A 15,647-nucleotide genomic window follows, 5' to 3' on the forward strand; every position below is an offset into this window, starting at 1 on the left:
TATATATATATATATATATATTTAATTATAATTGTATATAATTTGGCCAACGGGCAAAGTATATATAACAGGCAAAGTATAACGGCAAAGCTTGTTGCCCCTCAACCAAATCTGGATATGGATTCCACTTCCTTGTGATGAACACACAAATAAAACATTTTTGGGGTAAATAACAAAGTGTGTCAAATATTGTGAAAATGTACAATATTAGAAAGGTTTACTTTTCAGTGCAAATAAATTACACTATGTTCCTTGCTTGAAAAAGTGTGGGTACCATTCAGCCCAGGTTTTTATTTTTTTTGTTTGCCATTAAATTGAAGTTATTTCCCTATTCAGAATCTCAGTCCAGACACATATGTAGAAATTGAGACCCAAGGCGTTCAAGTGTGTTGAACAAATAAAAAAAAAAATATTCCCCTTGCCCTGTCTCCCCAAGATCACAACGTGATGTAATACATACTGAGAGGTCATCTCCTCGAAGAAGGTTCCCTGAGAGGTCAAGATAACTGAGGGTGCTGGGAACCAACTGGTTGGCACTCAATGACTGGGCAAGGCTGTTCACACCTGAAACACCAAAGGCAATGGTTTTACTCAGGTTATATTTTTTCATGCCTGTAGAATAAATAGTAATTTGCAGTTCTAATCAAGAAAACAATTTATAATAATTGCAGTTGATGTAACTTAAAATGTGAGTATCGATGTTTCTTAAGAAACTGCACAGACGCCATTTCTTAATCAGTGTTAAGTTTATTTCATACATGCAGGGAAACCAGTCCAAGTATAGAACCGATTACCAGTTGTTACATCTTTTACATGACATTAAATACCCTTCTGCATAGGTGTCTCTCTCCTCCTCTTCCTATGACACTCAACCAATGGCAAAGGGACAACACATTATTATTTAATTAATGTGTGTGTGTGTGTGTGTGTGTGTGTGTGTCTAGTCTAGTGTGGCGACCTCTGAACTCAGTGCATTCTTCAGACCCCTGGTGCCCAAAAAGGTCCATACATCTGGTTTTTGTCATCTTCCTTGTTCCTATCTCTCCGTTTTGCCTGAGACCCTTTGAGTCCAGTGGCATTATCTCTTATTCTCCCTGTGAACCTTTGGGTCCAACGGCAGTCCCTGGGAGCCTTTTAGCTCCTTTATGCTTTGTATTCCCAAAAGTCTTAGAGCCTGGCCCCTTCTGGTCCACAGCATTGTTATCTTGTTAGCTTGCAGTCAATGTTGAACAAGAAGCTTGTAGACGCAAGGTCTCTTATCAATTGTTAGCAGTACATGCAATTTGAACCAAACAGTCTGCTATCTGCAATATTAGTCTCTTTTATGAAAAGAACACCAGTATAGCTCTGCCAGTCCACATGCGTAGCAAACTGCTAATCAATTCTCGATCCATGTTTTCCAACAGCAGTTATAACTGAATTCCCCTTACGTATTGTAAAGCATCAACTAATATATACAATAAAAAATATCCTAAATGCGTGTAAATCAACATACGCTTATGTTTACAAGCAATGCTAAGCATAAATACACTAGTCAGCCACCAATCGTATTTGCTTACGATTGTAAGTCGCCCTGGATAAGGGCGTCTGCTAAGAAATAAATAATAATAATAATAACAGTGTCATCCAGCAATCAGGTAAGGGTCACTGCTGTTGATTGGGCTCATTCAGCATTCCAGTTGAAACCAGTGAAGAGACAGCTGCTTGGATTTGTGATGACTGTTGCTTTTCTTAAGCCCATCATGCACTTGTAAACATGGTCAATTGTCCAATAAAATGTAATTTCTTGGTGACTACTGATTTTTGATGAACTATAAATAGTACTGAAAAAAGACAAAGGCTAGACAAATAATGTTTCAATACTTTCAAATATTTGATTTGTTCACCATGTATTCATAAGGTACATGTACTCTCGAGGTGGTTCAGAGACGACACTGAACCAACTTAACCCTTTCAGGACCAAGCATTTTTCAGTGAGATGCTCCCCCAGGACCAGCCATTTTTTGGCTGTAGTTGACTCTCTTCCTATAACAATTAAAAAATTTACAGTAGCATATTGGAAATGATGTCCTTATTTAAGTGAAGTGTTTTTTTATGATCTATTCTGCCTACAGATACATGTATAAAAACACGTTACTCTATGACCTGAGAGACCTTACAATACTTCCTGAAAGTCTTGTTGAAAAGTATTAATATTTGGGCAGATTACAAGACATTGTTTCACCTGAGTGATTGCAATGACATAATACACGTTTATTCTCAGGGTCTTTATAAGCAATAATTGACACTACTCTCAATTCTTTTTTCAAAATAAATATTTATAAATAAAATAGTAGTTCATTCATTCAGTGGAGTGGACAGTTCTGCCATGTGGTCGGCGGCAGACCCAGACGTGGATACGGTGCTACAATCAGCCACCCTGGAAGCCGCGGTCAAACTGGCGAAGGACTTCGAGGACTCCCTGATCTCCTCCCAGGCCAGCCTACTGACCTCTCCCTCACCACCGAGCAGCAGGGGACTGGCTCCACCTCCACCACCACCCCTCATCTTGCTGGGATCCAGACCTCCCAGACCCCCGATCCCAATGGGCAGCCTAACCTCCCTACCATGGAGGCGACGGATGGCCCCCAGCGGAGGTAGATTCAATGCCCCTGACCCGCTGCCTTATCAGCAGTGGGACAGATATGTAACCCCAGCGCCTTCTGCCCCTTCTATCTGTTCCAGGTGCCATCACACAGGACAAATCACTAAGCACTGCATCACCTCTACACCTGCGCACTGCAAACCACTTTTCCACAGTCTGTCATCAACTGATAAAATTAGAGGTAGTTATAAAGAATGCTATATTCAGAACAACTCCAGCAACTTTTGAACACATTGAACCAGTGCTGGCCTACAACCTACAACCTATTGACAGCATCCTGGTAGGTCATTCTTGTCCAAAAGACATTAGGCCATAGTCTGATAGCAGATATATAAAACAAACAAAAAGAAATGTTGCAAATTCATAGTACAAGATTTTACCTTTAGGTGATAATGAGGTTTTTGAGATATTTAAGTGTTTCAGTCCCTTTGGGAGTTTGGCAAACTGGATACTCAGAGAGAACAAACCTGTAACAAAACACAAGAAACAACTCTGTACTGTCACTGCAAAGAATAAATCCTCAAAAGAAACAGCTGCCTGTCACCCCACCCTCCTTCCCATACCTTTCCCATAACATGTTTTGTTTTAATCAAAAGGTGCCAAAAACGAAATTCATTCAAGCTCAAGGGAGGGAAACCAAAAGGCATTGTCTACGGCTGAGCTCTCCAGCTCCTTGCCATATAGTTGAAAGATTCTACATCAGTCCACTTGGCCCTTTCATTTGTACTGCCCATTCATCATAAAACTGCATGTCAGGGCTCCTTGAGAGAAAACTCCATACTCTTCCAACACCAACAGATATAATATATTTCTCAAAATAGTCTGTGACCTTGGTCAGTTATGTGGGTTTTTTTTTTTTTCTAGTACAGTGGCACCAACAAATATTCATACAATAACTAAGTTTCAATATCCATTGTTCAATGTATGATTGTAGGGTTCCATTGTGAAAAATAAAGATGTTGCCAGTGAAGCCAAGTATGACCTAACCTTTATTCCTAAACAGACAATAACCTCAGCTAAAGCTGAAGACCTCCAACCCATGTATATTTAGGTTTCTGTGCAACAAAAGATAATAATAACAAAAGATAATAATAATAATAATAATAATAATAATAATAATAATAATAATAATAATAATAATAATAATAATAATAATAATAATAATAATAATAATAATAACCACCACCACAGGACCAGTACCCAAAAGCCTGTTCTGGTTATAATCTCAGCATGGCATAGCAGAAAACAAATTTATCTTTGGTAATTGTCAACAGATAATGCTGTCATAAAATTATAGGTCCCCAAACAAAAGGGAGTACATAATTACATTATAAAAATAACTGAATGAAGAGCATGATGTCTAGAGGGATTATTCCAAACAGACATTGTCGTGTACACAGCTCTAGCTCTTGGTAGCGAAGTCGAAAATAAAAAAACGAAAGTTACTTTCATAACAAAGAGGAATAAAGCTCCCCAGTCCGTAACTAGGGACAACTGAAGGTAATTCTTCTATGGGCATCTAAATGTTTAAGAAACAAATCACAGGCAAGTGGTCCCAACGTGCATTAACATAAAAAACAGCCTACTGTGCGGGTGTGATAATACTGTCATAAATTCAATCTAAGCACAAGGTAGTTTGAATATTCCTTACCTCGGTCCTCAAGTGCATTATTGGTAAGGTTTATTGTGTGAAGTCCTGAACAAGGATTAAGTGCGAGGGCGTTGGCCAATTTCTGTGCAAAATCTCTAGAAGTTTAAAAACAAAGAGGTTAGAAATATCCCACAGACCCGTTATAACTATAATGTCTGCATTAACACCCAGCAAGTGATTTAACTGCAGAACAAAGCTATTTGAGAATGTCATTTAAAGTTATTTATATAAAAGTGAACTAAGCCTACTTCTTGGTAGCTTAAAGCAAAGTCAAGGATGAAGTGGAAACCAAGGAGCTCTGCAAACTATCTATCTATATTTCATAGAGTTGAGATCAATATGTTAAAATAAAAATGGCAAAACAGCAAATACGTGTCGCGCTAAGCTTAAGCAAGCCCACAGTAGGCATAAAGGGAACAGATATTTGACTAATATATCAATTAATCTATAACTTTAAACACTTAAATCACAAGACCCCTCTCAGTCAGTTCTGTAAATCAAATGTGGATAAGAAATGGGCTGATTAAATACTGAATTAGGTCACTTTCTATAAAACTGTGTATAATAACTAAAAACATATACATGGTTACAGTCAACCAGAGATTCAACAGTGTCATTATTTTTGTGTCATTTAAAACAAAAATGTGTTTAGGATGAGACAACTAGAATCCCAGGTCAGTAAAATCACAATCTTGTGACACTGTGGTCAATCTGTGTGGTGTAGATGCTGACGGTTCAACTCTGCAAGAAAGCTCTTTCATTTATTTATCCATTAGATTTTTAGAGGGGATAAATCTTTCCCACTCAAACAATAAGGTACTTACGTTTTGAGTCCTGCATTTTCAAGCACCAACTCCTCCAACCGACTCGATCGGCTCACAACACGCAAGATCTGTTCACAGACATCTGCAGACTACAAATAAAAAGTCATGTACACAAAGACTGATAAGAAAAGCGAATGTATTCATATTACATATTTATAGTATAGAGTATAATGACTATTAAACATAGTGTTAGATTTTCATACAGAGTCAGACACAATAGTGGAGAATATCTTTGAAAATGAGGTTAGGTTATTTAGGATTCAAACATGAATGTCTGATATTAGGGGTCAATTCAATTGATGTCAGTATCACATACATTTTTTATTTTTGTATTCAGACACATTTACATATTTCTACAGCCATAACTACAGTAAAAAAAAAGAATCATGATTATTGTTAGTTGTTCGCTTTGGTACACAAAAGGTCCGAATCTGAATTATCTAAAGAGGAATATAAAGCTTTTTTTCTACCCACTTAAGAGAATTTGGAAAAGGTGAAATATTTATGTCAACTCAGAGTTAACAATAGAGAGCCCATTACTCACTCATAATCATACTCTGAAACCAGCATTAGAGGGGATTGGTAAACCCAGAAGTGCTGTTAAAATGCAGCCCTGATCTTCATCCACAAAGTGATCAGTAACAAGGATTTTGATAGTTTCAGTCCTAACGTGTCAATTTAATTCTTCATTCTTTCATTTTAGTAATTTTATTATTATTATTTTGTATTTTATTATTACTATTTATTATCAAATATATGGGATGTTTTTGATGGGGCGTCGATTAATATGCACAGCTGAAGCAGAGACCGCTTTGACCAGACTGCAAATCTGCAAGATGTATGTACATTAGACACCACATCTCACAACAAAACAACTACAAACACAGAGATACACGATTTCTTTTTAAACTAAATGCATTTAAAGCACAAAGTAGTAGTACATTAGCTTCTGTTTATTTTTTTAGCCCTTGCCTAGACAAATACAGAGAACGTGTGCACAGAGACATAATGAATAATAGTCCATGGGCCAAGACCAGAAATGTTCAAGTTGGCTGCACCAACTGTCAGATTAAGGTTTTTTGCTATCATGTTGTTTGTATCTGTTTGGCTTGGCAACAGTGTACTATGAATTTACCTCTCATATCTGAAAATATGTTTCTTTTTTTAAATACATATTCTGTGATGGATTCAGTTTCACCAAGCTACTGTACTAAATTATAACTTCTACAATATCAGCTTACTTAGACAAGAGTTATTTATCATTTTTATAAACATAATAAAAGTACTTATCCTGATTTCAGTTTGTTTTATGCTGTATAAATTACATTTATGGTCAAATGCTGTAGTCGGTTGGTAAGTAAAGAAAGAAAAAACAGGATGCTGGAGTCAAGCTCTGGCTTTAAACAAATAATGTGTACTTTTATTAATAAAGTTGTTAATAATGATACATTAATGGAAACAATCTGGCTTTTTAAAACAGGACCAAGGTCAAAATAAATAGAGGAGTCACAATCGATGAAATGACGGTTCCAAATCAACACTGAAGTGAACTGAACTGTGAATCTTCTTTTTATACAAATGTGTGTGTGTGTGTGTGTGTGTGAGAAAGAGAGAGAGAGAGAGAGAGAGAGAGAGAGTGTGAGAGAGAGAGAGAGAGAGAGAGAGAGAGAGAGAGAGAGAGAGGGAGGGAGGGAGAGAGAGAGAGAGAGAGAGAGAGGGAGGGAGGGAGGGACAGAGAGAGAGAGAGAGCGTGAATATGTATGTATGTGAGGGAGTGGGTGGGGGTGGAGTAGACTATCCACTCTCCCCGTTTCTCAGCTGGGGATTATTCTGCCCCATAACCGTCATACAAGAATGAAGCACTAATGTCTTCTGATCACATATTTAAAAGTATCATATTCTTTGTCACTTTGGCAATGTGTAGAGTTTTCACAGCTCTGTACACTTGCAGAGTTCACAGATCACGTTTCAGATCAGAGTTCACAGATCACGTTTTTGCACATAGCTTCCTATCTAAAAATCTAAAAATCATCTGCATATTCTTGTTCCTGTGTGTATCAGAATTTGTACTGAAATGTATTTCTGCAAAAAGCAAGCCAGGACTAGCACATCTGTGTCTGGAGTCTTGTGTGGTGTTTCCATCACCAGCTGCATGTTTGGCATGCAGAAACATAAGCCTTATGGCAGTGTTTGTTAAATCCATAACAGATAATACGGCTACCAAACATTTCTGCATATTTGTCTTTGGACCACTCATGAAGGGAACTGGGTAAGAACTGTCTTCCATTGCTACACGTGGAAGCTCCAACCTGCTACTCCCAATCTTTTTACTCTTTCTTTTTTTTCCCAGTATCTGGCTTTGACAGAGAAATATTTGTGAATTCACTCACCCAATATATATTGTCCAAAACAAATCATTTCTTCCTTCAGATCAGCTAATTTATTCTCGTCCAGCTACTGTTTTACTTGTGCTTTCCTTTTTGTTTTTGTCTGGAAGAACTGCCTTTTGATCCCTGAAATCTCACTGTTGCTTTCCTTTTGTTTTACTTTTGTAACACAGCAGGGAGGGGGTTAATACCCTCCCTGCATAAAAAAAAAAAACATGTGCAAATTGGTTTGGTTTAATTGTTCTGTTTTATTGTTTAATTATATTTGTTAATTGTATTATCAATTATCCCCTGCACCTGGTGATCATTGTAAATTAGAGCTAGGTGCAGGGTATTTAAAGTTCAGGGCTGCTGTGTGGAGAGCCCGCTTGACAGTGTGTACAAACGTACAAGTGTTTTGTTTTAATGTTTTGTTTAATTGGCAGGTAAACGGCTTAGCTGTCCTGTTTTATAGTTTAGGTTCCTGTTTTGTGTTTTAGTTATTGCTTGGATAGAGCTAGGTGTTTGTTTTTGTTTATTTTGTTTATTAAAAATAGCGTGTCGGCACTTTAAACTTCATTTCTGTGTCCTGGGTCTATTTTTAAAGGGGCAACGAACCCGAAGGGTGCAAGTTTTGTTACACTTTCTACTACTTGTTGGGTTTTTTTTATCTTAATTATTATTATTTTCTGTAATATAACTAAAAATCACAGTCACTGAACCGCTAAACACCTCATTCAGTTCCCGCCTCTGAGCCTCTCGCCATGACGCACACAAAGAACGTCAATACGAACGAGGCGGACATTTTGTTTATAGAACAGAGTAGTTACAGAACAAGTGTAATATATGCTTACAGGCGGGCTGGTTTTAATACATCATTTAAAAATGATTACGAGCCGGGTTAAAGGAGGCACCGGGCCGAATGTGCATCCCCACTTTAGAGACTAGGTAGCTTTAGCTTACCAGTTTGAGGTCCTTGCTGGAGAGCTTTGTAAACCACTGGTTATATTCCAGAACAGCAATAATAGGTATTAAATCTCTACAACACAAGAAACAAATACATTAAAAATACATAGCATATTTAAACAAAGTGTTACAGAACACCATGCAGTGTTTACAAGAAACATTACTTTACTGTTGTGTGTCCATATGCAGCAATTTCTTTCAACATATTCATGATAACGCTGATATTTTTTTATTCACACAGTGGTAAATAAACTAGACAAAAACTTTTTTCAACTTTCGCCAGGAGAAAGATTCTTCTTCTAAACACTGCAACAATGCTTATTGAAATGAGTTGCACATTGTGGAGATAGAAAACCAGCATTGTTGCAGGAGGAAGCGTGATCACACATTGCGATCCTTACAGGACTTTTTTTTTTTTAATTTCTCTTGGCGAAATGAGAGAGAAATATATTGTGTGTGATTTTTAAAGTCCATTCTGTAGGATAACCTCCAAAACAAGGATGTCATCTCAAACAGTGCAACAAGGAGGGATACACCAATGTAATGGAATCTTTAGAACATTCTAAGAACGCCTTCAACATTCTGAGATTTAAATCCCAAAAGACGGGCCTGGTGTCTAAGTGTAAGGATGCACTCTCAGGTTTTGCAGTTCAGAAAAAGCTATGAAATTGAGCATCTCTCTCTAAGGAGACCATGCATCCTAAAAGTGTTTCACATACAGATTAATGAATTGTACTGTACGCAGAAGCGCATGGCTATAACTTCCTTCAATTTAAATTTTTGTTAGCCACAAACTAATATCCAACAGTGCTTATAAGCAAAAGAATAGCGTGTGAACTGCACAGTGGTTATAGAGTAAACACAGTGTAACAGGCAAGTGCTTTGACTTGAAAGATTACAATCCTATCTAATAGACAGTCATATTATATCTACATATCTGATTATTTAGGAAGTCTAAAGTGTAATGCAGACTTACCTGTGATATAAATGACTAAAATCCTGAACGTTCAATTCTCTGGTGTCTTGTGTTAGATAAATTGTGTCCACATCCTATTTTTTTTTAAGAAATAGTAAAATAAAATTAAACAAAGAAAAATATAGGGTACTATACAGACAGTTTTATGAAGGATATCACTATCCTCAGTAAAGGATGAAGTGATTTTTTGTCTTTAAGCAACATTAGAAAATAAGATTTTTCAGTAAAACCCTAATTTTAAAAACAATAAAGAGGATGAAAGAAAATATATGGCTGTGTTTTATTTCCTAATCCATACATAAATTAAAAAGAAAATGAGAGAATACTTACCCACTGCACCTCTTCCCTATATGGAAATCCCAACCAGTCACAGACACATTTGTACATGTGAGAGAACCCACCTATGAGAAATCAGACAAACAGTGAACTCCATGTCCAGTTGTCCAACTAAAAATAACATTTTTAAGTTTATCTTAATGAGAGATCGTCTCAGATTTCCATTCACTCTGCTTCCCATGGTTACAGTGAGCAGAGGCTGGACATGAGGATATACAGTAATGAATAGGGCCCTACCTAAATCGCGGTAAAAAAATATATATAATTATACACCATTTTTTACGGTAAACAAAGCAAGCTTCATAAATCCAATGCTTACCGGCCGTTTGTTTAAAACAGCTGAAGCGATATTAAATAAAGTACTGTGACAGAGATATTAAGAAAGAAGAACCAGGGAGGCAGGGACTTCTAGAGTTAAGAAAGAAGCCATCAGTTGCAGGTTACTGTACATTTACAGTTTGTTATGTATTTTTTTGTATTTTTTTTTTTAAAAGCTTTGCGTGGAGATGGCTTATAGCAAACCGCATAGCAACACTGTGTATTTATAGCCTAATTAATCTCATTTACGTTTGATTACTTTTAAAGCAAAAAATGTCCCCATGTTTAAAACAGTTTGCGTGTTGTTTTTGTTCACTAACCTATTTATGGATGTGTAAATGCTTTTTCTATAGATGTTCACAAATCCGACTTTTTCACATATATACGCCTATACCCCAGTCCACAGGGGGTTTGAATAGGCGATGTTGTATTGTATTTGCAAAACCAGAAATGTGTTTTTACTGTAACTATGCATTTATACAAAACAAAACAAACAAACAAACAAAAAAAGAAAAACAACATTGAAAGTCAGTGCTGAACACCCACTGGCAGTCTTCTCGTGCATGCCCTGTCGTTTCATTGTGAAGATCTGTCCATACCCAGACGCTGCACGCTCGGCATCTACACAATTAGGCAAGATCGATAGGGATCGCGTTGCTGTCTGTTAACTCTGGAAACATCTGTAGAACTACAAGTGATCTACGCTTCATGGATAAAAGCAGAACTAAAGGTCTCCACACACCAGGCGCGATGCGATTTTTTAATTGTCGACGAGGCACTTTCACAACGACATGACAACACACACCAGAAGCGACACAGAGGCGATGCGACAAGTTTGAGAATAGCCAGATCTATACAACTGTTCAAAATTGCTCTTGACAAAACTATGATCAAGACTGGTACATATTCGTCAACATCATGTAGTAATTAGGAGTGTCTTCTCCGATGGTATTTCAACACATATGACAATAAATCATACATACCAGGCTTATCCAGTTCCTTCGAAATGGACTCCCATATATTGTCTTTCAAATCTGCATCTTTATAATTGTGATGACCTTTGTCATAAAGCTCTGGGTATTTTTTCAACAGTATTATTGTTTCCTCCATCATTTTGGATACTGCTTCACCTTGCTGGACCACGTGCATTGAAGCTGTTCTCTGATTGCTCAATGCACTAGATGACGCAAAAAAATTGGATTCAATCCTATTTATTTCGCGTCGCTCCAGTGCCACGCCCGCGTCGCCGGTGACGTGAAAGACACTTGTCAAAAGTATAGGTTCTATTCATTTTGCCGCATTGTGTCTAGTGTGTAGCAGCCTTAACTCGATCGTTTTCATCACTGGTTTGGCATTCTGAGCAATGAACTCAATGTCAAATGGCAAGTACCTGTTGCATAAACGCGAGATTAAAGTGCCCAGTACTTGTGTATCACTTCACTTTCAATGAACTCGCTGTATACATTAACATGCTCAGCATGGTATAGAACTGCTTGAACTGCTTTTTCATTGCAGCAACGAACGTGTCAACTTTAGAAAAATGTTACGCCACTGATTGCTAGCCAGACTTACAATGTGTGCATTGCCCGTTCTATACACTGAATTAGGAAGTCGACCATGTAGTAGGCCTATTTCATTATATGCGGGAGTACAGTATGTGGCATTATCTGTCACAATCCCAGACACCTTGTTAACTCAACATCAAAATCTGTCAGGCATTTGATAACAGCTTGTGACATGGGTGAGTAATTTACCAGTTCAGCAGTACAGCAGTGTCTAAAAGAAATGTGGTAAGCTTTATAGTTATCCTTGTCATCTGCTGACTCGTCAAACACAATGCAAACTGAATCAGCTTTTTTCACATGTTCTTTCAGCTCGTTCCTATGTACTTCAAGCACTCTGGGTAAGTAATCTTGGGGAAGTCTGTTAGCAGAAGGAAAAGCACATGTGTTTGGGATTTTTTTCTAAATATACTCCCACAACACTGGGTTATCCAGTTTCTCCAACGGTATGTTTGCACTTGAGAATGCCTCGACAAGTTCAAAATATGCCACATTGAGTGTCAGTGCTGCGATTAAAAAAAATACAACAGCTGACTAGCACTTTGCTTTTAATATCAGGTCAGTGCCTGCTTTCCGTTTGGCATTTTTATGTTGATCTATATTTAAATGACCATCAACACTCCACTTACATGTGTGGTCTAACGTGACACTGCAGGTTGTGCAGAACAATTTTATACTGTCAGCACGTAATTCTTTGGGATACTGCTTAGCACGATCTAAAGCACTGACATGTTTAGCAGTTTTTGAGTCTTTAGCGTTCACCATTATGCTTGAAATCATGCTGTACAGTACTGTAATTGCACAAGTGGCTAAGCTAGCATTCCTTAGCAACATGCAAAGGATACCAGCGCTAGATCTGACGTTTACCTTACTACTCTCGTTAAGGAGGGAAGTCGGGGAGAATAATCAGGCTACGTTGCAAATTCCAGCAGCTGATTGTGCGTGCCATGAAGTAAAAACCAAGTCCTGAGATTTTGTAACATTATTATTATTATTATTATTTGTTTATTTAGCAGACGTCTTTATCCAAGGCGACTTACAGAGACTAGGGTGTGTGAACTATGCATCAGCTGCAGAGTCACTTACAACTACGTCTCACCCGAAAGACGGAGCACAAGGAGGTTAAGTGACTTGCTCAGGGTCATACAATGAGTCAGTGGCTGAGGTTCTGTGTTTTGCAGCGCTGCCCCGGTACACTGATAGACATTGCTGTAGAAGCCTAATATTGCGGGATCCACAATTTCCGCAATACTGCGAATTAAGTAGGACCCTAGTAATAAACAAAGAAAGCTCATGGCAAGAAAGTGGCCATGAAGTGTAAATACAGAGCTCATACCCTCCAATCAAAGCCTATCATGTGTCAAAGTATTTCTATCTTTGAGGAAAGGTCAGAATGCAATACTAGCAGCTTGGATCATCAAAATTTAGCTATAGTTTTCCCTTCAGCTTATACATGGGCTGCCAATCATAATGTATGCTAGGATCACATTGTAACATACCGATCAAAAACAATTCAGTACTTGGAAATCCTGTAATGTTGTCTTTGTTACCAACCATTTTGCATGGTGTCGTCTCATATTTCTATATAAGATCTTTACATATGGCAATAATGTTAGGTAAGGTGTTAAATTAACCAAGTCAAACAGACAAATGTTTAGGTAGTGTTTTTATCAGTATATTCATTTCAAAGTTTCCTAATTTAAGAAGGCCTATGGTTTCTTTTTCAGGAGCAAGATCAATTCATGTGATTATGTTGGAAATAGTTTAAAATACATTCCTGCTTACCACAAGGCCCTGGTTCAACCACGTTCTGAGTATTCCACAGTGCCTGAAGGTTCACAAGACGCTCTGGAGGTTCCATTGCAACTTTTTTTAGTATTTTTCTGAAAAACAAAGAAACAGAATTCAGAAAAAGGACATGGGGGGGGGGATACAGAAGAATGGGCAAGTGTGTAAAATGTAGATTGTGACACTCTCAGAGCAGCCAAATATGATCCAGGACAAAAACAAAAACAGTTAAAAATAGATGAACATACAACAACAAAAATGCTTTATAATATCAGCATCCTCTATGGAGTTTGTCAGATACTAATACTTAGGTATAAAATAGATCTAAAGACAACTGAGGCTTGTGGAGGTCATTCCATGACAAATCAACACATAGGTTACACACTACAACCTACAACTTACACCAAATGTGCAACATAGGTTTGTCCTGGACATGTGAGAGTACTACTGTATAATAAATAACGGGAAACACTATACTTCCTGTGGTGGGACAAGGTAATCAGACTCATTGTATATCTTTACTTTGAAGCATTTGGAGCACTCTGATTCCCCGACACATAGTTGTAGATCAAAATGTATTGCGCTTGCAATATTATGCCATAATGATAGTAGGCTCTTTGTAGATTTGTACATCAAACAATCAAATCTAAAAAACATAGATCTGGAAAAGGTTTATTAAAAACCACCTTATTATTTTGTACCTACAGCTATGGCCAAAAGTTTTGCATCACCAAGAATTTTAGGACTGAGACATAATAAAAATTTTAGATATTTTTTTTTAATATATATAAACATAATTTAGATCTTTTATTTAACGTCATGTAATCAAAGAAACTACAAAATGATACGGCAAAAGTCTACAGGAAGCCATAATAGTAGTACACATTTTTTGTCAATTTCATTAAGTGCCATGGAAAACTACAAAGTGGTATGTAATTAAATATGTTAACGTAACACTATTCAGCCGGTTTCATTCGACTTTATTAAGCAAAATGAGTTAATTCTATAGGGTGATACAAAACTTTTGGATGTAGCTCAGTTAGTATTTTGTAATTATATAATTATATCTCTCTCCCAAAACTCGGAGTACCTACAATGGAGACAAACCAGGACAAATCCTTTGAAGACAGTTCCCAATGTGTGCTACCACTTCATTCACATCTTCAGACGAAGCCAATTTCATTGAGGCCAGCCCCCTCTCATATTCCACTGCCAACTGAAACACACATTGAAAATCACAAGTTACAAATCATACGGGGCAAAGAGGCTAGCCCCTCATGTCACGGCAACAAATAAAATAAGTTGGTCCCCTGTTGACATTAAAATCCACAACATAATTTGGCACAGTTGTCAGTCTCTGTACTGAATGAAAGAGGGTGTTCATGTCAAGATTTAGGTGTGCTTGTCAGAACTGTGAAGGGCCGCTCTCATGACACCCGTTTACGCTATTGCTTACCTAGTACCATTGATAAGTTGGTTTGCTGTAACCCAACTGAGGTTTCTTTCTAAAGTTGGGAAGACATGTATGAGATTAAGTTTTATTTATTATTTATTATAGACACTGCTCTCCCGTTGTTTTCTATGGAGGTCAGCCGTTCTGTTAAAACTCAAAAGGAAAATCTGACACTAATTAACACCACCTCCAAAACGTTCCCTGAAAGAAAAGACGACCAATTTATGGGATATGCCTGCCTATTGGTAGGTATGATTCATGTGGAATGCTGTGATCACCTTAGGGAAGAAAGTAGGGTTTGTACCTAGTGACCCCCTGCTGCCATCTTCCCAAATGCGCGTGCAGGAGCTGTGTACCGACAGTGCCTGTAGCTCACTGACCTGCTTTGCGGAGGTGATTGCCAAGAGGAAGGCTGTCTTCATAGACAGATACTTCAATGTGTCGTCTCTGCTGTGGCAAAGAGATCGACTTGGGCTTCCCCTGAAACGTTCACAAATGTGCTGCACCACCTGAGGGTACAGTCGCCATTCTGATGGTTGAGGACCCTCCCTGAAGAGGAGGTCCGCTCCCCAGTTCACTATTCCCAGAAGATGGACAGCCCGGTGGGAAAGTGCGTGCCTCTGTGCCCAGATCAACAGCCGAAAGGCTATGCAGTGTAACCCCGGGGACCAAAGCCCTCCCTGGTGGTTCACGTATGCCACTACTGACATGCTGTCTGTGCGGACAAGGACATGTCTGTTCTGGAGCACAGGAAGGAAATGTT

The 15,647-nt window shown here is 38.0% G+C and overlaps 1 protein-coding gene across 4 annotated transcripts in view; it reads right to left on the minus strand.

Moving 5' to 3' along the window:
* Positions 1–15,647, minus strand: part of LOC117399664 (F-actin-uncapping protein LRRC16A-like) — a 118,586-nt gene that overhangs the window by 76,353 nt on the left and 26,586 nt on the right. For all 4 annotated transcript variants that reach the window (XM_034917429.2, XM_059022711.1, XM_059022710.1 and 1 more), the window contains exons 6-14: positions 14,526–14,647; positions 13,429–13,526; positions 9,758–9,828; positions 9,428–9,501; positions 8,449–8,524; positions 5,120–5,208; positions 4,296–4,390; positions 3,025–3,111; positions 461–564 (exon numbers count right to left, since the gene is read on the minus strand). In XM_034917429.2, the coding sequence (XP_034773320.2) occupies positions 461–564; positions 3,025–3,111; positions 4,296–4,390; positions 5,120–5,208; positions 8,449–8,524; positions 9,428–9,501; positions 9,758–9,828; positions 13,429–13,526; positions 14,526–14,647 (816 nt within the window). The remainder of the gene's footprint in view (positions 1–460; positions 565–3,024; positions 3,112–4,295; positions 4,391–5,119; positions 5,209–8,448; positions 8,525–9,427; positions 9,502–9,757; positions 9,829–13,428; positions 13,527–14,525; positions 14,648–15,647) is intronic.

Source organism: Acipenser ruthenus, chromosome 4 (genome assembly GCF_902713425.1).
Source record: "Acipenser ruthenus chromosome 4, fAciRut3.2 maternal haplotype, whole genome shotgun sequence".
NCBI lineage: Eukaryota > Metazoa > Chordata > Actinopteri > Acipenseriformes > Acipenseridae > Acipenser > Acipenser ruthenus.